The sequence below is a fragment of the Ruditapes philippinarum genome, unplaced genomic scaffold, assembly GCF_026571515.1.
Source record: "Ruditapes philippinarum isolate M1 unplaced genomic scaffold, ASM2657151v2 ctg5324_1_1_1_1, whole genome shotgun sequence".
Taxonomy (NCBI): Eukaryota; Metazoa; Mollusca; class Bivalvia; order Venerida; family Veneridae; genus Ruditapes; species Ruditapes philippinarum.
Window position 1 is genome coordinate 25,224 of NW_026856226.1, and position 23,444 is coordinate 48,667.

Here is a 23,444-nt window from a genome sequence, read left to right on the forward strand (position 1 = left end):
GCAACCACTGACTTTTCCTGGCGACCAATGACTTCCATAGCACCCACTGACTCTTCATAGCGACCGCTGACTTTCCACAACAGCCGTAACCTCTCCATAGCGACCGCTGGCTTTGCATAGCAACCAGTGAATTTGCATAGCAACCAGTGACTTCCATAGCAACCACTGACTTTTCCTGGCGACCAATGACTTCCATAGCACCCACTGACTCTTCATAGCGACCACGGACTTTCCACAACAGCCGTAACCTCTCCATAGCGACCGCTGGCTTTGCATAGCAACCAGTGAATTTGCATAGCAACCAGTGACTTCCGTATCAACCAATGACTTTTTCTGGCGACCAATGACTTCCATAGCACCCATTGACTCTTCATAGAAACACTACAAGTATTATAAGATCTATTGCGTAACTATACAATGATAGAACATAGCATATACGTAATACTGACACTTCTAAAGAGAAATGTAAATGACACTTAAACACACAAGTCAAGGTAATGTTACTCAACTTGTCCCTATGATTCCAGCACATTTGCCCTCTAGATGATTGCGCTCCATTATTTGCAGTTGTGGACATTTGCCCACACATATGTTTGGAGCTGGACAGCTGTCCCCTAGATGTTTGCGCCCTATTATATTCCGTCATGGACACTTGCTCCCTCTTATGAGGAGGGGGGCATTCCCTGTCACCCTCCTCCTGTCCCAAATTTTTGAAAGGCGGACATTTGCCCCACTGAAATAAAAAAAAATTGTAAGGCGAACATTTGCCACCTGTGTTTTTTATGGTGTCTATTTATGACAAATGTTCATAAACATCTAAGTTATAAATCGCATTTTTTTCAGAATAATGTCCCTTGTTTTACAACTGTAATTTGTCTCGATAAACAAGTATTCCGAGCTTCATGTTGAAAGCCTTGATAGTTTTGAAAACTTTCTATGTAATAATTAAAAAACTTTTGCGTTCATATATTTGATTTCTAATTGTTTGAAAATTGGGCTATATATACATATGTTTTTGCACAACATGATGATGCAGCAACCATAAAAGCGACTTTTTCTTCAAAACAGACAAGATTTCAGACAGACCATAGATTTATGTAATCTGTTCACTGACAGTATATTTAGTATGCGATTGGCAGGTTTAGTAAAATTTAACAATAGCAACTGAGGTTATCACTAATAGCAAAGAGTAAATTGGTGGGTGGTTTTCAGTATACAACATTCACGAGGTTATTTGATATTACTGTTTGGTCTGTTCTTAATTATGGTGCTGCAATCTGGGGTGACCGCTGATTTTCCTGCATAAATGCTATCCAAAATCGAGCAATGAGATATTTTTGGGAAATATACGCCTAATGCAGTGGTTATTGGGGAAATGGGCTGGAAATCATCAACAGTTAAACCGTGGGGTTCTGTAGTCAGGCACTTTTGCAGAATGTCAAAAATGGATAGTGGTAGAATTAACCAAAAAATCTTTGATTGGGCAAGACGGAGTGCTTCTTCCAGATGTAAGAACCAGTATTTTAGAATATGTAAGATGTTTAGAAGAAATGAGATAAATATGAATGATGTGCATGTTTTTAGTGCTAAGAGAATAGTTGAAATGGTCGAGAACAAGTTACATAGTTACGGTCAGTTGAATTAGATAAGTGGAAACAGTCACTATTGAAATAGGAATGATACCAATAGAAATACTAGTGGTAATAAACATAGAACATATAGTTTGTTTAAAGATACTCCGGTTGTTGAAAAATACCTCAAGTACAATTTACCCTTCCATCATAGAAGTTCTTTGACAAAATTCTGTTATGGTGTTGCGCCTATCCGGTTAGAGTCAGGCCTTTATGAGAATCTCTGCATGTAAATGATAGAACATGTTTCAATTGTACCACAAATGTCGGGGATGAGATTCATGTAATTTTACACTGCCCAGTATAATGATATCAGAGAAGATTTGTTGGTGAAAACACGTCAAATTAATAATGTATTTGATACTCTGTCTGACATGGAAAAGTTATGTTATTTACTAAACAACTTTGAAATTGTTAAATATTCTGCCAAAGCCTGCTACCAAATACAACAACTTAGACGTTTAAGGCTGTATATGATAATAGATAATTTTACTTTAACTAATCTAGTCATTAGTTGAATTGTATTTTTTTTAAATTTAATTTTATATGGTTTTTACATGTTTTTTAACAATCCAAATTGTTGTAAAATACATGTATGTAAGTACAACAAGTGTGATAATGGTGCTTTGATAGTTCTTTTATAAAGATATTTTTTATTAATAGGTTAAAATAGGAATATTGCTATTGATACAGAAAAAAGGAATGAAAATTGTACGGAGTTAATGCCTATGTGGTATAATATTGATCTTGCCAATTAAAAAGAATCCTGAAATTTTCAGGTGTACAGACTCCTACAATGTATTGTAATAAAGGAATTTTATTATCATGAATTTTATATCTAACTTTTAAGGGTATTAGCTAAACGATTTTATGAATTAAAAAGTATTAATACACAGGGTTAGCTCAGACAATTATTGTCATAGTATTATAATTAATAGACAAATAGGCACAAATTTGACCTTTTTGGCCATATAATTCATGTTAGATTGTGTCTAAATAATGAATTTTTATTCTTAAAAAGTAGATATTTTAGAGATTATTTTAATAGTTTTACAGTTTCTTATAACTCCTTATGTAGGAGTGGCTTTGTGTTGTGTAAAAAAGTGTGTTTTATTTCTTAGATATATGTAAAGATGCACAAAGAAGAGACTTTAATAAAATATTTGAGTTGAGTTGAGTGTATCATACCCTACCAGCAAACTTTACTTTAAACAACATGAACAAGAGGGTTATTATGGCCCTCAGTCGCTAAATGCTTTTCAGTGTTGGAAATTATCCATTGTCAATATTTTCTAATTTGAGCATAGAATATGTTTAAACAATTATTAGCTTTAATGGCATCTAAAAGGGGCTAATCAAATTAATATGAGCAAACTTGATATAAGACTACCCAAGAATGCTACAGCCCGAGTCCCTATCCAAGTTGTGGTTATCTCTGCAGAAAGTCCCCAAAAATAGTATAATATGGCTTGCAGGTGATTTCAATATGCCCGACATAGACTGGTCTTCTTAGTCCGTCAAGAGCTCATGTAAATTTAAAGACCAATATTAGAACTTCCTTGAAAATATTGTCAGTCTCAACCTTGAGCAAATGGTCAAAATCCCTACAAGAAATAATAACGTCTTAGACCTTTTCCTCACAAACCTACCATCTCTTGTATTCAATGTTAAATTCCTCCCTATTCTAGGTAACTCTGATCATGACATCATTTTCCATGAATTACACATAAATAGGGGCCGTCCCACCCAACCCCAAAGAAAAGTCCATTGATATAAGAAAGCAAACTGGTTAAAAATGAAATCGGAGTTAAACAAATCCCACAAAAAGTTCATGGACTGTAAATATACAGACCCAAACTTGGCCTGGACTGACTTCAAACAAGAACTCCATAGGCTAAGTGACTTGCACATTCCTACTAAAATGACAAAACAAAAACAACATCTCCCCTGGGTTACTCCTGACATACAAAGACAAGTACGTATAAACGGGACAAGTTGTATGCAAAACTTAAAAAAAGAAATGTTGCCCCAAATTCTGAACCCCATTTCAAGACACTTTAAGTCGTCATCCAAAGAAAAATTCGCAACTCGTATTGGAAGTACTTGGAGTCAGTTATATTCAATGAGGATTCCCAACCAGGTCAGAACAAGAAGTTTTACAGCTTTGTTAAACATAAAAAAATCAGATAACTGTGGTGTTGCACCCCTAAACTCATACAAATCCGAAGGATAAAGCAAATATCCTAAATAAACAGTTTGAATCTGTTTTCGCACGACCTCAACCTTTAAGCCTAAAGCAAATATGCAAACATGCATTAAACCCCCCTCCATATTGCATGCCCCATATCACAATAACGGTTGAAGGCGTTGACAAGTTATTATCAGATCTTAATCCTAGTAAAGCACAAGGCCCGGATCAAATAACACCACGGGTCCTTAAAGAACTCCACAGTGAAATAGCACCTATCCTCGCCCACATATTCAGGTTATCTTTAGAAACAGGTATTGTGCCTGATGATTGGAAAAATGCAACAATAGCCCCAGTATACAAAAAGGGTCATTTATAAATCAAAAGCCAGCAATTACAGACCAATATCCCTTACTTGTATCTCCTCTAAATTAATAGAACATATCATAGTCTCAAACTTGATGACCTATTTTGACAAGCACAGTATCCTCAGTCCCTATCAACATGGCTTTCGGTCCAAACGTAGCTGCGAAACTCAACTGCTGAGTTTCTCCCAAGAAGCATTTGACAACCTAGACAGTGGACAACAGACGGATGTGATTGTGATGGATTTTTCAAAGGCCTTCGACAAAGTCGACCATCACAAATTAATCCATAAGCTTAACAGAATAGGAGTTAATGAACAGGTATCCACCTGGGTCAGGTCATTTCTTCGCCACCGTAGCCAAAGGGCTGCGGTGGAAGGTCAAATCTCCGACCAGCTGCCAGTGTTATCCGGTGTCCCTCAGGGTTCATTCCTAGGACCCTGTCTGTTCCTGGCATATATCAATGATTTGCCAGAAACTGTCAAAAGCAAAACCATGTTATTTGCGGATGACACTATAGTCTATTTGACAATTAAAGGACAGACTAGCTGGCGCTGACAGACTACAGGACGATCTACATCAAGGATAGGTTGGCGACAGTCACCTCCTAGTCCCCACACCCAGTATGTTTTTAATCTTGCACTCTTTCTTTTATCCTGCACCTTCTTTATAGGATCTTTATCTTTTAGTATGCACCTAATACTTTTAACACAGTTTTCCTGACAAGCGCCTCCCAGTCATAGTCAGAATTGATTGTTCGGGAGTAACATGTAGATGTAGATGTAGACAAAGTTTGGAGATCATCCATCAATAAGTTCTGTAGAAATAGACGTTTAAAGTTATTTTTATATTAAGCTTACAATTATTAATTGTACCACAGTGTTTTACATAAAACAAGTTTAAGAACTACCACTTATTTGCATTCGATTTCATGAAAACAAAAGTCCTTTTCGCATATTAAAGTCCTTTTCGCATAAAGAATTCTTTTCGTACTTTTGGTTATCCAATATGGCGTCTGGAATTGAAATTGCTCCGCCAGTTAAAAGATTGAAGATTAAAGACGAGAATGATGAAATTTTTATGTCGTTTCATAAAGATAATTTGCAAACTTTAAAATATGCATTAGATGTTTTTAACAATCATCTGTCTTGTTATGGAGTTGGAATCTTAAACATTAAAGTTTGTAATGCCGCAAGTTCCAAATGTTTTTCTAACGCAACTTGCGATTGTGAACAGTTTCGTAAACCCAGTTCTTCTGTACCTAGAGGATTTAAAATACGTGGTATTTTTCAATATGGATTTAAAATGTTGGACGCTTACATCAAATCCCCTGAATGCATACCTCAAAGAAGAGGTGCCAGATTAGCTTTGGCAAAGCTACTGAAGTTTTTGACAGATATAGGTAAGCCCAAAGCCCAATAGATCTAATTAGACCTGATAAAAGGTTTTATTAACATTTCACATTGTGACATTTTACAGTTTCTATCAGGTTCGAAGCGGCTTATTTATTGTTTAAATAAATTAAAAATTATTTAGTAAACAAACAGCAATAAAAAAATCATATATAAGTGGTCAATTGACCTTTTCGAAAACCTAGCTAAACTAGAGTATTTTCGATTTATCTAAAATCTATTAATTACCGATATAATACAGAAATTTTTATTGGTTAATCTATTGGGTCATTCTTTAGGTGTTTGTATTTTTCGGGTCACTGATTTAGTTGTATTCCTACGCGTTGTTATAAATTCAGTCATCTTTTCGCGGTCTTTACAGTTCTTAGACACATCTTGGTTGATTCAGATCTTTTTTCAAATATTTCAAAAAGGAGGCTTTACATGAAGCCATAATTGGTCCATTTAGTGATTGTCCTTTTTCAGATGGAATGGTTATTTCACCTTTGAACTCTGTGCCAAAATCTAATCCTAGTGAACGCCGTATTATTTTGGATTTAAGTTTTCCTAAGAATGGCAATGGAGTAAATAATTTTGTTTCTAAGGATTGGTATTTGGGAGAAAAAGTAGATTTAATATTTCCAAAAATTGATGATTTTGCTGCTTTAATTAAAGCTAAAGGTTCAGGGTGTTTAATGTATAAATTAGATCTTACTCGGGCTTATAGACAAATTAGTATATGCCCGTCCAGTTACAATCTTGTTGGTTTCTCTTGGAATGGTCACATTTTTTTTGACACTGTTCTTTCTATGGGCTTGAGATCTGCTGCTCATATATGCCAAAGGGTAACAAATGCGTTTGCCTTTATGATGTATAATTTTGGTTTCTGTACATTAAATTATTTAGATGATTTTGGTGGTGCTGAGAATAAGGAAGATGCCTTTTTTGCCTTTTCTCTCCTTAGGAGTTTATTGTTTAAAAGTGGTATTGAGGAAGCTTTCGATAAAGCTTGTCCCCCCTCTGAGATTATGGTATTTTTAGGGGTTTTATTTAATAGTCGGAAGATGACTATGGAAGTGACAGAAAAGAGACTTGCGGAAATCAGATTATTGGTAGATATTTGGTTAACAAAAAATACAGCTTCATTAAAAGAAATTCAGAAGTTGTTAGGTAAACTTAATTTCGTTGGAGCATGTGTAAAGTCTAGCAGAGTTTTCATAAACCGTATTTTAAACTGGTTAAGAGATTGTTATGCTAGTAATGAAAGTCACTCTGCTAATCATATGATCCCCCAAGAGGTCAAGAAAGATTTACTTTGGTGGTCTAGATTTCTTCCTTTGTATAATGGCATTTCTTTAATTGACTATGGAGAATGGTCACTAGTGGATGAGGTTTTCAGTTCTGACAGCTGCTTAACCGGTTGCGGTGGCATTTGCGGCAATCAGTATTTTCATTGTGTTTTTCCAGAATTTATTCTTCAGCAAAATTTAAGTATTACTTGCTTAGAAATGTTGGCAGTAGTAGTAGCTGTTAAGTTATGGTGTGTTAGATTGAAGAAAAAGAAAATTGTGGTGTATTGTGACAATCTCAGTGTATGTATATTGTTGAATACAGGGAAATCTAAAGTTGAATTTCTACAAAAATGTCTGCGTGAATTATGTTTGGTAACCTCATTATATGAATTTCAATTAAAAGCAGTTCATATAAGAAGCACTGAAAATCGTGTGTCAGATTGTTTATCTAGGTGGCATTTGGATGAAAAGTATAGGTCAGAATTTTATCAGCAAGTACCGTATACTTCTATGGAAAGTATCACTCTTGATGATACTTTCTTTAAATTTCAATATGATTGGTAATTAATTTGTTTTTTCAGATTCAGAGATTAATACATTGAAAAAGGATCTCAGGCATTCTACAGCTTCTGCATTTGCAGTTGGTTCTAACAAGAATTTGAAAATTCAATGGGAAAGTTTCATTCTTTTTTGCTTGTATTTCAATTTGTGTTTTTTGCCAGCATCTACTTGTACTTTGAGGTTATATGCTCAATTTCTTAGTAGGTCATTTAAGTCGGTAGACAGTATTAGAAATTACATCAGTGGTGTTAAAACTCTTCATCTAATATTGGGTTATGATATAGATCATATAAATTCATATTTGTTGAATTTATCTTTAAGAGGCATCCAAAGACTAAATCCTCATCACATAAAAAGAGCTGAACCTATTACTTTAGATATTTTATTTTCTATTCATAAAGTTTTGGATTTTTCAGTATCTGATAACGTAGTTTATTGGTGTCTCTTTCTTTTTGCCTTTTTCCTAGCTGCCAGAAAATCAAATCTGGTTCCTTCGTCTTCTCTAGATATTTATAAAGGAAGGTTTCTTAATGCCAAACATGTGCATTTTCATGGTAATTATATTCTTGTACATTTCAACTGGTCTAAAACGATTCAATTTGGGGAAAGAAAAATCATTTGTCCACTTGTTAGATTAAAGGACAAAAGGATTTGTCCTGTTTTAGCATATGAGCGTTTAATTAATCTTAATATAGAACAGTGTAATGATGCATTGTTTTCCTTATCACATGATTCTTACATCTCTTATTACATGTTCCAAAAGAAATTGCGTCAATGTATTTCTTTAATAGGTTTAGACCCTAAAAATTTTTCCACTCATTCCTTTAGAAGGGGTTTTGCGACCTTAGCCTTTAAATCTGACATTCCACCTGAACATATACAACTAATTGGTGATTGGAAGTCAGACGCTTATAAGCTTTATCTTGAATTAGATTGGTCTGATAAAGTTAATATTCTATGTAAAATGTTTGATACCTTGGATGGTTAAGGTTATGTACATGTACAATAGAATTCATAGTGTCTCTTTACTTTACTCTTGCAGATATCACGGTCTACATCTTGTCAGATTCAATAGCTAAGAATATAGAGGGAATTAATCGTGCTGAAGTGATTCCTTTTCCGGGGATTAATTTGTGCAGATTAACGGCAAAAATTGACAAATTTCATGCTCTGGTGTCTAAACCTGTTACTATTATTCATGTAGGTACTAATGATATCCAATTTTATTCAGCTGATGAAATCATTAGTTTGTTTTGTAATTTAATTGCCAGAATTAGAAAGGTTTCTCAAACACATTTGATTTTTTCGAGTATCCTTCCTAGACCTTGTGATTATGATATTTCCCATTGTAAAGTCAAGGAGGTCAATAAGGGTTTACAGGAGCTTTGCAAACGCAAAAAATGTCAATTTGTAGCTTCCTACAGACCTTTTTATAGGTTTGGTCTCCCTAGGCGAGAATTATTTGCAGTTAGGGATAAAGGTTTACATCTTAATTCTGAAGGAGATGCTGTGCTCAAATCTGTTTTTATTAATACAGTGTCTCATGTTCTCAAGGGTAAATTTGCTATGTAATATATTTATTTTTCATAGTAGGATGTTATTTTGTGATTGGTCTTCACGGAAATATAGTTTGAGTTTGTAGAATATTATATATTTACAAATGTGTTCTAGAATATGTTTCCTTTGTAAATTGTGTTGGTGACAACCTTTTGAAATAGTAATCATATTTCATGGGTTTTAGTACTGTGTAACAGTAGTCATGTTACCTGTATGGCTTGATTTCTTGAGAAGGAATTAACTTCTCAGAGTCTCGAGAACCTGTGGTAAGGACCTGGAAGGGTGACTTTACTCTGGTTTTCTCTTTGTGCTATAATTTGTATTCAATTGCTTTTGTATAATGTACATATGTATATTGTGTTAACTTAATTTATATATTTGCTTAATTTATATGTTGAATTCTTAATATATCCACATGTATATATGTTTACCATTTTCTTTCATTAGGTATACAGAATTTTGATGACTTTGTATGTAAGTTTGTAAATCATTTTGTTTTGTTTGCTTTGCTTTTGCTTTATTTTTGGCCTGGGTTGGGCGATTTTTGATCTGTGTTCATTTAATTCTATATTTTCATTGGTCTGAAATTAGTCATAATTATATCTGTTCAAGTTGATGATTTGTCTTACCTTTAGACTGATTGCATAGTATATTTCATTGTTTATTCAGACATCACTTTAGTGTTCATTTGATATATATTATATATGTGTGTGTCTAAGCTCTGATTAAATCTATATCTATTTCATCTGTGTTTTTTTCTGTGTTTGAGATAATTACCGTTTTCCGGTACGTTACGGCACGGATTTATATTACAAGGATCGGACACTATCGTTTAGCTTAAAATCTTGTCGCGCGCATGCGCGGAATCGCATATCGGATAAAGGTGGACAGAATGAGAGATGGCGGAACGCGCGGAGTGCGAAATATGACAGATTTTCACAAGAGTATGTGGTGATAATGTTATGGCAGCTTTGTGAAATATTTTACACATATTAATGTATTGACACAGTATTATTTTGTGTCGCTAAAGTATTAATATATGAAAATATTCCGATAGAACGCTGAGTCAAAATAGTACCTAATTTAAAAAATATCCGCCTATTGTTTAGGCATACTCTCTACACTTTGACGCCCTTTTACTTCAAGCACAAATTATTACCGCGATTCAGATTAAGATAATTATTTTCTACATGGTTTAATGGTTGCAATGCAAAATTTTTTTCTTGATTGCTTAAAAACTTTTAAAGAAATTCATGTTTGAAATTTGTCTTTTTTTTCTGTGAATTATTTCCAAATGATTTGAGCATCTTTTATTTGATTACCTGAATATTAGTATAAATGTAGTATTCTACTAATTAGTGTATTAAATATATTTTCAGATCATTGACAAAAGCGTTCATACATAGATGAATTCATCATATTGGCAAGGAAGAAACTTTTATTGGCATACAGAACAGCTGTTTTATAATATTATTTTTTATGTTGACACAGAATTTTTTCATAGTTATCCTTCACAATTCCCGTCAAATGATTTATTTGTCATATGTTTATTTTCATTTTTTCAACGAAAGGACTTGTATATTTTCAATTTCATTTATAAATGTTAATAAAGAAAATAGATTTACATTGTATTTATATCTATCATCTTCAGAATTATTTTCTTATTACACATACAATGGACTGTAGTTTAAGACCGCGCACATACAAAATATACATTCAAATTCTATTTGTTTTTGAAGATTGATTGTTGCAATTATCACATGCAACCTGGTAATGAAAGTTTGAAAATAAAGTTTTTCAATTATCACTTGTTACCTGGTAATTAACCCCCTTCAAAAGTAATTAAACTTCAAAGAAATTTAAGCGATGTCACGGATTTATATTACAATATAAATCCGTGGCGATGTGTAAAAAATAATCAACAGTTACTTTTATTTCGCATAATACTGACTCAAACTGTAAAGATTTTTATTGTTTTTCTAGTGTTACATTAAAAAATATCAGAAATATCTTTCTACAGGCATATTCAAATAAAAAGAATAATTAAAATATACGAGTGACATTAAAAAGGCCGGAATCGAGACAGTCACATGAGAGTAGGGCCTACTTTACTGATGATTGTCTACTTAACTGCACCGACAGATAATAATGATATAAATTATGAATGAAATTTAAATATTGTATGAATATGGCAATATTAAAATCTCGGCAATATTTTGTACTAAAAAAATGAATATTTTCTTCACGTGTTGAGCGAATTGTAAAGCCCGCAATACATTACCCGTAAAACAATTGTGCATTAATAAATTTGACTACATAACCCAATAAATCTTAAATATTGCATCTTTGATCATCTGTGAATAACTTACATCGGCTTCTTTTTTATTTTGAAATTGAATTTATGTGTCCATAATAATTAATTTCAAATACCTGCTTTTTATATAAAAAAAAGTAAATTTACCGCGGATTTCGTCAAGTTATTTTTTTAATCGCCGTTGCGGACAAATAAACTATACCTTTAAAATATGAATTAGATATTTGAATTAAACAAGTATTTTTCTTCAAAATAAATTTTAAATTTCCAAAATCGGATAATAAATGGAAAAGCTATATGGTATTTTGTAAAGTAGGTTATCCGTTGCGAACGGGCATTTACGCTTAGCGCTGGTAGATTATCGATCGATGTACCTTTATCGGGTGCACGACAAGATACTTAAGCATTTATATAGAGTTAAATGGGAGTGTCCGATCCCTGTAATATAAATCCGTGGTTACGGATTTAGCTCTGGGGAATTACACCAAATGAAGTGCATAACACAGTTACATGATATTTCTATATTTCTATCATTATTTTACCGTTTAAGGTGAAAAAATTGATGTTTTTGAAAATTATCAATATTCCTTTAATATCTATTGCAAATTTTTCAAAAAAATAAATTGTTGATAATGAAAATCAATAAAATTTAAACAGACGTAGTTGAATCTTCCATAATAAATAAGGTTATTTTCTGCGTAAACTTGTGTATTTACTTTATTTTTTGTTTGGAATTATTCATACAATGATATTTAATTATTTTCTTATAAAGAAATAACTGTTTTATTTCAATTTAATTTTAAAAAAGGCCGAAAACATCGAGTTCGCTATTACACTCCATAAGGTGAATTCCCCACAGCTATGTACAGAAAGTACCGGAAAACGGCGTTTAGCTAGGTTTTCGAATTTGTGAATTGTCTTACCTATTTTGGGGGTGAACTCAGTCTTGGGGATGAATTGTCTTGTTTTTTCGGGGGATGAATTGTCTTGTTTTTTCAGGGGGATGAATTGTCTGTGGGAATATGTTGTCTTGTTACCTCTATGAGGTATTTTTTCGATGTCTAAATGGGTAGTATCAATTAGATTTCTAAAAAATGAATACATGTAAATTTCGTCATCCAAGTATACTCAGACTCCATGATACCTGTGGCTGCATGGTACCGGTGTATCAATTATTCTCATGAGATATCACTTTCAGTGCCACCTGCAGATTGTTTACATTTTTACAAAGTATTTTCATTGTCTTTCAACCATACTGGTTGGGAACCACCAAAACCGGACAACCACCAAATCCGGACGGCCCCAAAAATGCTTAATTTAGTATTTTCTTTGTTCAGTGGTTGTCAGTCACTTTTTATCAACAATAAATGCATGTTTCTTCTAAAATTAAGTAAGTAAATTTATTTCAACCTCCGTAAATGGTAATATTATAATGTCTATTTCAAGAATGTTGATGTAGAAATTTGGGGGTCAAGAAAACAATGCCTGACCTCATATACCAGCTATTATAATTTGCAGAGTAAACAATAGAATATCCAAAACTTCAGCATTTGTTGCAGAAATATTGTATATCATGTTAAAAATCAAAAATTAAAACACCCAAGCTTTTATCTGAATTAAATCCCATCATGTTCTTATCTGTCCGGACACATGGTACTGTAGTGTTGACAATTTAGGTAAATTTTATACCCTCTTTGTCGAGCCTCAGATAGAAGTGTCAATACAATCAGAAATAATCAAACTAGTTTGTTAGTTAGGAGAAGAACCTAGCTGTTCAAAACTGTGTCAAATTTTTAGGTCTCTAGGTTAAAAATTATGAAATCTGTACGGAAAAATGTTAGAAAAGTGTCCGGTTGATTGTCCCCGACTAGTATCAGTCTGCGAAATAACTTTTTTAGATCATAGGCCATTTGGGCCTTCAGCCCAGGCAGAAGTATAGGCCTGGACAGAATATCACAGGCCCAAAACATTTATTGTGCAAAAAAGACAACAGTTTATTTTATTTTTTATTCAAATCATTAAGATTCAATTTATTCACAGAAAATCAGTCAGCAACTTTCCAATAAAATTCTCATTTTCTGTTCTTATATATACTCAACATTACTGTTAATCTACCAGTTTCACTTCAGATGTTAAAATTAGCCGATTCATGTTTGTTGTTCACAAATCTAAAAATAAATTTATTCTTCTATAATATTTCTTTAACCCGCAAACATTTATGATTATACTCGAGCATTGTCCTTAAATTTACACTTAAACCAATAATTGTAGATAATAATATAGATTATGCATAAATGATTGACATACATGCATTACAAAAGTACATATACTGATGAAGTACTACACAATTACTCGGAAAAAATATTTAAACTAATTTTATATGAAAACACATTCTGAAGTCAAAGGCCCGTCGGGCTTACAATTTTTGAATTTTTGCAGGCCTGTATTGGATTTTAGCAGCCTCGGGCATTGGGCCTGTACCTTATTTCCAAGACTGCCACATCAAAAAACATTTTTCCGTGACATAGAACTTTCAGGTCATGAAAAAAGAACGATAATTGCAGCATACCTCAAACTTTAAGGTACCTGCTTAAGTAAAATTCAATTTTCAAAAGACAAATGCATTAGTGTTAATAATTCTTATGCACCAAATTATTGTACAAAATCTAAATTAATTATGGAGCAACATTTTAACAGACATGAAATTTTTATCCTTAAAGTATTGATTACATCACTTCCTTAAAATATAATCATAATGTTCACTTCTCGAGTTCTTTGTGTTTGCACCGGTATCATGGAGTTGTTTTAAAATATGTCCACTTATTGTTGACATTCAGAAATGCATGGGAATTTCTAATTATGGAACCTATTCTTGAACTTACATGTGTATTTAAGATAAGTTCTTAGAAAAGAACATTTACGATTTACATTTTTTATGGCTTTTAATGGCATTAAAATTTTGCTCTTTTTTTTCTTAGAGTTGACAGGGAAAACACTTTCTCAAGGCAGAGAAGATATCAGTGAAACTGAGTGGACTGTAAGAGTGGCACATCATTTGTTTTCAAAGCTTGCTGTTGGTTCAAATTATACATTAGACAATATTAGCAAAGGAAGGATTAAAGATGCATATTGTAATTGTGGCTGCAAGGAAAGATTATTGGGGGATTACGGGGACACTTCTATGGGTAAATAGTATTCATAATGTTGTACAGTGAATCTGTAAAAACATCTTTGGTTGAACAAGATACTTACTTCTGATTTCATGATTAAAATTATAATATTGACAGGGATATGTACTCAGTTCTAACATAATTACCGTCCCTTTATACATGTTTAAATCAAATCTGTCTATTAATCGCAAAGTTATTGCAATTTTAGCAATATTCAAGGTCAAAACAAGGTCAAGGTCACAGCTGAAGGATTCAAAATGTTGGTTTTGTCATAAATGCTGGTTTGTCCAAGCGTAAATTAAATCTGTCTATAAATAACAAAATAATGCCAATTTTAACAAAATTCAATAATTTGACCTTGATGGTCAAGGTCATATTAAGGTCACGCTCATAGCTGAAGTATTTAAAATGTTGGTTTTGCCATTTATAAGCTTTATTTTGCCCGGGTACACATCAAAACGGTCCATACAGTAATTAACAAAATTATGACAATTTTGACGATCAAGGTCATCATTAAGGTCTCGCTCATAGCTGAAGTATTCAAAATGTTGGTTTTACCATAAGCATTATTTTGCCCAAGTACAAATCAAATCGGTCTATACAGTAATTAACAAAATAATGACAATTGTAGGAAAATTCAATAGCTTGACCCTGATGGTCAAGGTCATATAAAGGTCAACATCAAATTTAATTTGATCACCATGGAGGTATTGTCCCAAGTGCTGTTTTATCCAAGTATGAACATAATCCAAGTTATAGCCATATATAACAAAATTCAAGGATAATTCAATAATTTGACCTTGAAACTCAAGGCCAACTATGAGCCAATGTCAAGTTCAGTCTGGTTTACTTGGAAGGTTTTGTCCAAATGGTTATTGTGTCCAAGTTAAATGACAATCCAGTCATTAATAACAAAGTTATAGCTTAAATTATAGAAAAATTCAGTAGTTTGACCTTTAACGTCAAGGCCATTTATGAGTCAAGGTCAAGTTTAGTCGGGTCTACTTGAAGATCTTGTCCAAAGCAGGGCTGTCGCTAGGCTCAGAATTTTGGGCGGAGTCACTACTCCCTAAGTCCATGATCAGGGCGAAATGGGAAAACTTCAGAGAGAAGTGAATATTTTTATTGTGTCTTCACGTTTTGGCAATCAAATATATGTATACATGTACTGGAGAATTACTCGGCGACTGTTTTTCTTTGAAAACTTTCGGGAATAATGTTTAAATTTCACAAATATAGTCTCATTAAATCAATATAATACCTTCTCAGTTTAATTGCCGGTAGTCATCAAAGGGCACATGGTTTCAAACACAACTTTTATTACCATTACGGCATCAATTATTATTCAATTAGCGTTAATTTATAAACACTGAAAAATACAGTATAATACCATACAGGAAACTCATTATTTATTCACAATTCAATGACTCTTGTTCGTAAAACTAAACGCTATTGGTTAATTTTACCGAAGTGCCAGTATCAACTGTCTAAATGAAAAGATATAAATTGCATGGGGGTCTTCATTCTACCTACAGGGATTTCCCGGAAAGAAGTACTAATAGGTGGTGTTTCACTTCAAAATGGGGGGGGGGCTATAATGGATTCGCTTTGTCGCATCGGTCGTTCAGTCTGTCCGTCCGTTTCCATTATCGTGTACGCTCTATAAATTCTATACCAATTGAAGGATTTTCTACAAACTTGGCTCAGTTGTTCACCTCAACAAGGGGATGTGCAGAACCCATGTTGCCCAAGTGTCAGCTCAAGGTCAAGGTCACAATTGAAGGTCAAATATCAAACAATCAAATATTAAACAGTAAGTCGTGTCCGCTCTGTAAGTCCTACACTAATTGAAATATTTTCTTCAAACTTGGCTCAAATGTTCACCTTAACAAGGGGATGTGCAGAACCCATGTTGCCAATGTGTCAGCTCAAGGTCAAGGTCACAATTGAAGGTCAAATATCAAACAATCAAATATTAGACTGTATGTTGTGTCCGCTCTGTAAGTCCTACACTAATTGAAAGATTTTCTTCAATTCAATCTTGGCTCAAATGTTCACCTCAACAAGGTTATGTGCAGTACCCATGTTGCCCTTTTGCCGGCTTAAGGTCAAGGTCACAATTGAAGGTCAAAAATTGACTTAGAAAATATTCTTAAATTTTAACATGTATTTGAATATTTCTGAAACTAGAAAATTAATTTGCTTGTAACTTAAAATATATATGAAGTGTCACAATTAAGATATGCAGGTCAAGTTTCATAACTCTGTATTGCATTTTGACAAAGTAATGCCTCTTTTTAAGTCGTCAAATTTACATACAATCAAATATTAGACAATATGTTGTGTCCGCTCTATAAATCCTATACTTATGGAAGAATTTTCTTCAAACTTTACTCAAATGTTCACCTCAAGAAGGTTATGTGCAGAACCCATCTTACCCTTGTGCCAGCTTAAGGTCAAGGATACACTTGAAGGTCAAAAATTGACTTAGAAAATGTTCTGAAATTTTAACATGTACTTGAATATTTTTAAAACTAGAACAGATAATCATTTGAAACTTCAAATATACATGTATATACGAAGTGTGGCAAGTAAGATATGCAGGTCAAGTTTCATAACTAAAAAAAGTGAGGGGGATTGAATTTTCCTATATGCATATAGTAAAAACTTTGAAAATCTTCTTTTAAAGAACTCAAAGAGCTAGAGATGAAACCTGTTCTAGTGGGTGTCTACCAAGTTTGTTCAAATAAAAGCCCTGGGGTCAAAATTGGCCCCGCCCCGGGGGTCATTGATTTTCCTTATATGTGTATAGCAAAAACTTAAAAAATCTTCTTTTAAAGAACTCAAAGAGCTAGAGCTAAGATATTTAGCATGAAACATGTTATAATGGGTGTCTTCCAAGTTTGTTCAAATAAAAGCCCTGGGGTCAAAATTGGCCACGCCCCGGGGGTCATTGATTTTCCTTATATGTGTTTAGCAAAAACTTAAAAAATCTTCTTTGAAAAATCCCAAATAACTAGAGTTTAGATATTAAGCATGAAATATCTTCCAGTGAGTGTCTACAAACTTTGTTCAAATAAAAGCCCTGGGGTCAAAATTGGCCCCGCCCCGGGGGGTCATTGATTTTCCTTATATGTGGATAGCAAAAACTTAAAAAATCTTCTTTTAAAAAACCCAAATAGCTAGAGTTTAGATGTTAAGCATGAAACATCTTCTAGTGAGTGTCTACAAAGTTTGTTAAAATAAATGCCCTGGGGTCAAAACTGGCCCCGCCCCAGGGGTGTCATTGTTTTTAACTATATGTGTATTAAGTAATAACTTAAAAAATCTTCTTCGAAAAAACCCATTGAGCCAGAGCTTAGATGTTTAGCATGAAACATCTTATTGGTGTCTACCAAGTTTGTTCAAATAAAAGCCCTTGTGTTAAAATTGGCCCTCGAGGGGGGGGGGGCGGAGGCCTATATACAGGTGAGCGACCTCAGGGCCATCATGGCCCTCTTGTTCAGTCTTGTATATTTAAATGTCCATTTAAACTTTGAAAATAGACTTTTTTTACTCCTGTTTTGTGAGGGCTTTTTGTTGGTTAAAGGTTTTATTTATTTATCAGGTGTTCCATCATACTGGCATGGACGACTTGACATTCTGATGGATGTTGCTGTGACAGTAGCTACTGAAGAGCCAGACTCACCAGGTGCAGGAAATTGTTCTTCTAGCGAAATGACATCTGATAGGATGATTGCATGCAAAGAACAAATAAGGGCTGAAGCAATAGTGTTTTCTTTTTTGCAAAAGAAAAATCATCCTGAGCTGAACAATTTCCTTATTCCAACTATTGCAATGTCTAAATCTCAGATGGCAGTTTGTTTATATGACTGTGAGAATGATATATTCCTTGAAACTCCACGTCTTGATCTCTTTGTAGAAGATAAATTTTTAAAGATAGAAACAATAATCACTCTCTGGTCAGTTTTGAATTTTAAATATTGCTGTTCAGGAGTTCCAGAAGAGATCATTGAATTTGGTTTTACAGCAGATTTCTTCAAGCACGCTGGTCCTCATCTGGAAAAGTATATTGCGAATGTAAAAGCTCCTTGTTGTTATCAGACTGAAAACACATGGTCTGCAGTACTTGTTTTAGAAGATGTTAAAGAGAAAACAGATGATGTTAACAACATATATCAGCCTTCATAGATAATATGAAATTGCTGGAAAGTGCCAGACTGAGCTGTTGTGATAACTTGAACTGTTATGAGAACTAGACACAGTTGTAGAGGATGTGAAGGGATTGTGCCATTCACAAGAACCATAACTAAATTTTCATATCTTGTTATTTGTTTAAATTTCACACAATGATGGAGGATGATGTGGGGGGAGTGCAGTGCACAGGAACCATAACTCCATCTTGCTTTGTTTTTGAATTATCTCCTTTGATTCGTTTTTTGTCTATTGCACACCTTTAACAGCACAACTTAAACAGCTATGAAGTGAATGTGTTCAAACTTTATACAGTGGTAGAAAGTATTTATTTGGTGGGTAGTAATTATAAGAACTGTTAACTGAAGTATTGATTACATGTCATTTATAGGCCATTGATGGTAATTTTCATTCTTGTCTGGGTAAAAGAATACATCGTGAAGCATTATTTGGCTTTACCAATTTCTTGTGCTTTCTGTTCGTTTTTATATGCCTGAAAGAATTTCGGGCATATTATGTTATACCCCCTGGCGTCTGTCCGTCCGTCTGTCCACACTCACAGGACAGTGATTATGTGGCTAGAGGGACAATAGGTAACTGTTCTTTCTCTTTGATGTCATTCATTCCTTAATGCTTTTATGTGGCTATTTTCTTTTGTGTGGCTAAAAAGAACAATAGAGAGAACAATAGAGTAGCCACATTATTACTCTCCTGTTAGAACGTCCGTCCGTCCGTTAGTAATTTGGTTTCCGGAGCATAACTTAAGTTCAATTTGGCCAACAATATTCAAACTTCATAGGATGATTGTCCATATTGGCTAGAAGACCCCTATTGATATTGGGGTCACAAGGTCAAAGGTCAAGGTCACTATGGCCTTAAAACTGAAAACAGTTTCCAGAGCATAACTTAAGTTCCGTTTAGCCCACAGTATTCAAACTTCATAGGATGATGGTCCATATTGGGTAGAAGACCCCTATTGATTTTGGGTTACAAGGTCAAGGTCATTATTACATTAAAACTGAAAACAGTTTCCAGAGCATAACTTAAATTTCATGTGGCCCACAACATTCAAACTTCATAGGATGATTGTCCATATTGGGTAAAAGACCCCTATTGATTTTTGGATCACAAGGTCAAAGGTCAAGGTCACTATTACCTTAAAACTGAAAACAGTTTCTGGAACATTACTTAAGTTCCGTTTGGCCCACAGTGTTTAATCTTCATAGGATGATTGTCCATATTGGGTAGAAGACCCCTATTGATTTTGGGGTCACAAGGTCAAACGTCAAGGTCACTATAACCTTAAAACAGTTTCCGGAGCATAACTGAAATTCCATGTGGCCAACAATATTCAAACTTCATAGGATGATTGTCCATATTGGGTAGAAGACCCCTATTAATTTTGGGGTTGGTCAAGGTCACTATTACCTTAAAACTGAAAACAGTTTCGGGAACATAACTTAAGTTCCGTTTAGCCCACAGTGTTCAATCTTCATAGGATGATTGTCCATATTGGGTAGAAGACCCCTATTGATTTTGGGGTCACAAAGTCAAAGGTCAAGTTCACTAATATCTTAAAACTGAAAACAGTTTCCGGAGCATAACTTATGGTCTATTTGGCCCACAATATTCAAACTTCATGGGATGATTGTCCATATTGGGTAGAAGACCCCTACTGATTTTGGGGTCACAAGGTTAAAGGTAAAGGTCATTATTACTTTATAACTGAAAACAGTTTCTGGAGCATAACTTAAGGTCTATTTGGCCCACAATATTCAAACTTCATAGGATGATTGTCCATATTGAGTATTGTCCATATTGGGTAGAAGACCCCTATTTATTTTGGGGTCACAAGATCAAAAGTCAAGGTCACTATTACTTTAAAACTGAAAACAGTTTCCAGAACATAACTTAATTTCTATTTGGCCCATAGTGTTCACACTTCATAGGATGATTGTCCATATTGGGTAGAATACCCCTATTGATTTTGGGGTCACAAGGTCAAAGTTCAAGGTCGCTATTACCTCAAAACTAAAAACAGTTTCCAGAGCATAACTTAAGTTCCATTTGGCCCACAATATTTAAACTATAGGAGGATTGCTATTTGAAGGAGGTAATACTTTATTTAATTTATGTAATGTCTAACAAATGCTTCATCCTTACTTAAAAAAAAACACTTTCGGGCATATAATGCTCCGCCTAGGGGTGCTCTTGTTTTTAGCTCACCTGTCACACAGTGACAGGGTAAGCTTTTGTGATCGATTTTCGTCCGGCGTCCGTCCGTTCGGCGTCCGGCCGTCTGTAAACTTTTACTTTAAATGACATCTCCTCATAAACCACTAAGCCAATTTCATCCAAACTTCATAGGAATGTTCCTTTGGTGGTCACCTTTAAAAATTGTTCAAAAAATTTAATTCCATGCAGAACTCTGGTTATCATGGCAACCGAAAGAAAAAACTTTAAATATCTTCTTTTTAAAAACCCAAAGAGCTAGAGCTTAGATATTTGGCATGAAACATCATCTAGTGAGTGTCTACCAAGTTTTTTCAAATAAAAGCCCTGGGGTCAAAATTGGCCCCATCCCAGGGGGTCATCGATTTTCCCTATATGCTTATAGTAAAAACTTAAAAAATCTTCTTTTAAAGAACCCAAAGAGCTAGAGCTAAGATATTTAGCATGAAAGATCTTCTAATGCGTGTCTAATAAGTTTGTTCAAATAAAAGCCCTGGGGTCAAAATTGGCCCCGCCCCAGGGGGTCATTGATTTTCCCTATATGCATATATTAAAAACTTAAAAATCTTCTTTTAAAGAACCCAAAGAGCTAGAGCTAAGATATTAAGCATGAAACATGTTCTAATGGGTGTCTACAAAGTTTGTTCAAATAAAAGCCCTGGGGTCAAAATTGGCCCAGCCCCTTGGGTCATTGATTTTCCTTATATGTGTATGGCAAAAACTTAAAAATCTTCTTTGAACAAACCCAAATAGCTAGAGTTTAGATATTACGCATGAAACATCTTCTAGTAAGTGTCTACAAAGTTTGTTCAAATAAAAGCCCTGGGGTCAAAACTGGCCCCGCCCCAGAGGTGTCATTGTTTTTAATTATATGTGTATAGTAAAAACTTAAAAATCTTCTTTTAAAAAACCCAATGAGCTAGTGGTAAGATGTTTAACATGGAACATATTCTTGTTGGTGTCTACCAAGTTTGTTCAAATAAAAGCCCTTTGGTTAAAATTTAAAAATTGGCCCTGCCGGGGGGATGGAAGAATGCAGAGGTCATTGTTTTTCATTATATGTGTGTAGTAAAAACTTAACATCATAAACCATCTTCTAATGGGTGTCTACAAAGTTTGTTCAAATAAAAGCCCTGGGGTCAAAATTGGCCCCGCCCCGAGGGTCATTGATTTTCCTTATATGTGTATGGCAAAAACTTAAAAATCTTCTTTGAAAAAACCCAAATAGCTAGAGTTTAGATATTAAGCATGAAACATCTTCTAGTAAGTGTCTACAAAGTTTGTTCAAATAAAAGCCCTGGGTTCAAAACTGGCCCCGCCCCAGAGGTGTCATTGTTTTTAATTATATGTGTATAGTAAAAACTTTAAAAAATCTTCTTTTAAAAAACCCAATGAGCTAGAGGTAAGATGTTTAACATGAAACATCTTCTTGTGGGTGTCTACCAAGTTTGTTCAAATAAAAGCCCTTGGGTTAAAATTGGCCCTGTCTGGTGGGGGGTGCAGAGGTCATTGTTTAACATTATATGTGTGTAGTAAAAACTTAACATCATGAAACATCTTCTAATGGGTGTCTTCCAAGTTTGTTCAAATAAAAGCCCTGGGGTTTAAACTGGCCCCGCTCCGGGAGCCTATATACAGGTGAGCGACCTCAGGGCCATCATGGCCCTCTTGTTTTAATGTTGTAAAATGATAATGTTCTCCCTGATTAAAAACAAATTTAACTTGTTCAACTTGAGGGAATGAGGGAATTTTAGCGCTATGCAAACAGACTCGCGTTATAACCATCTATATAATAATACTGGTCATATCATTTTAATAGAATTCTCAAAAACATTTTTAAAGCTGTTTGATATATAATACAAGGTGCTTCTTAAAAAATAAATTTAGAAAAAAAAGGATATTTTGCTTTTTCTTTTTTCCTGGAATGTTTAATATTTTGTGAAAGGTGTAATTCTGTTGCATAGGTTTATATACATTGAATTTAATTTACACAACTTATCAAATCATAAAATTTAATGTAAAATAACCTTTTGATGACTTCAATAGAAGATAATGTTGTATTGTTTCAAATTTAAGACATTGTGATATAGGGGTAGATAATACACAGAATGTGTATTTTTAGTGCCTGAATTGATTATTGAGTGAGTGATGAAACCGCTGTGTGCTTGATCGTTCAGGTTTCATAACCAAACTGTTTTGTTTTTCTCATTAATGTCAAACACCTATAAGATGACCTTCACATAAAGATTTATTTAAAGCCAAATGACTGCTTCTTGGGTGTCTTGACCAGTAATTTCTCCAGTGTGTATTGTGGAAGTCAAAAGATAATCTTAACACCCAAACTACAACCTTTAGATTAAGAGCCCTGTGGTATACCTCTACACCACTAGTCTACATGGTTCTGAAAATCTTACTTCTGTACCTCGGCGTGTATTTATCATGCATGTTGTATGTGTTTACCTCGGGCATTACTGCTGTGTTGGGAACAGACTAAACAGAGTAACACTGTCTTTACAAACTATACAGATCTGAAATTAAATTAGATACCT

The 23,444-nt window shown here is 34.1% G+C and overlaps 1 protein-coding gene across 2 annotated transcripts; it reads left to right on the plus strand.

The window, feature by feature from the left end:
• The first annotated feature begins 5,183 nt into the window (after positions 1-5,183).
• On the plus strand, positions 5,184-22,793 carry LOC132745861 (uncharacterized). Of its 2 annotated transcripts, none has more exons than XM_060734864.1 (3): positions 5,184-5,586; positions 14,278-14,484; positions 18,077-22,793. In XM_060734864.1, exons 1-3 carry the CDS (start codon positions 5,193-5,195, stop codon positions 18,658-18,660), a joined length of 1,185 nt encoding a protein of 394 aa, XP_060590847.1. In that variant the 5' UTR covers positions 5,184-5,192; the 3' UTR covers positions 18,661-22,793. The 2 variants fall into 2 exon arrangements, 1 of the variants encoding a protein (XP_060590847.1); XR_009627910.1 differs by lacking the exons at positions 5,184-5,586; positions 18,077-22,793 and adding exons at positions 5,633-8,628; positions 9,433-9,459 and having other exon boundaries at positions 14,278-14,417.
• Positions 22,794-23,444: the final 651 nt, after the last annotated feature.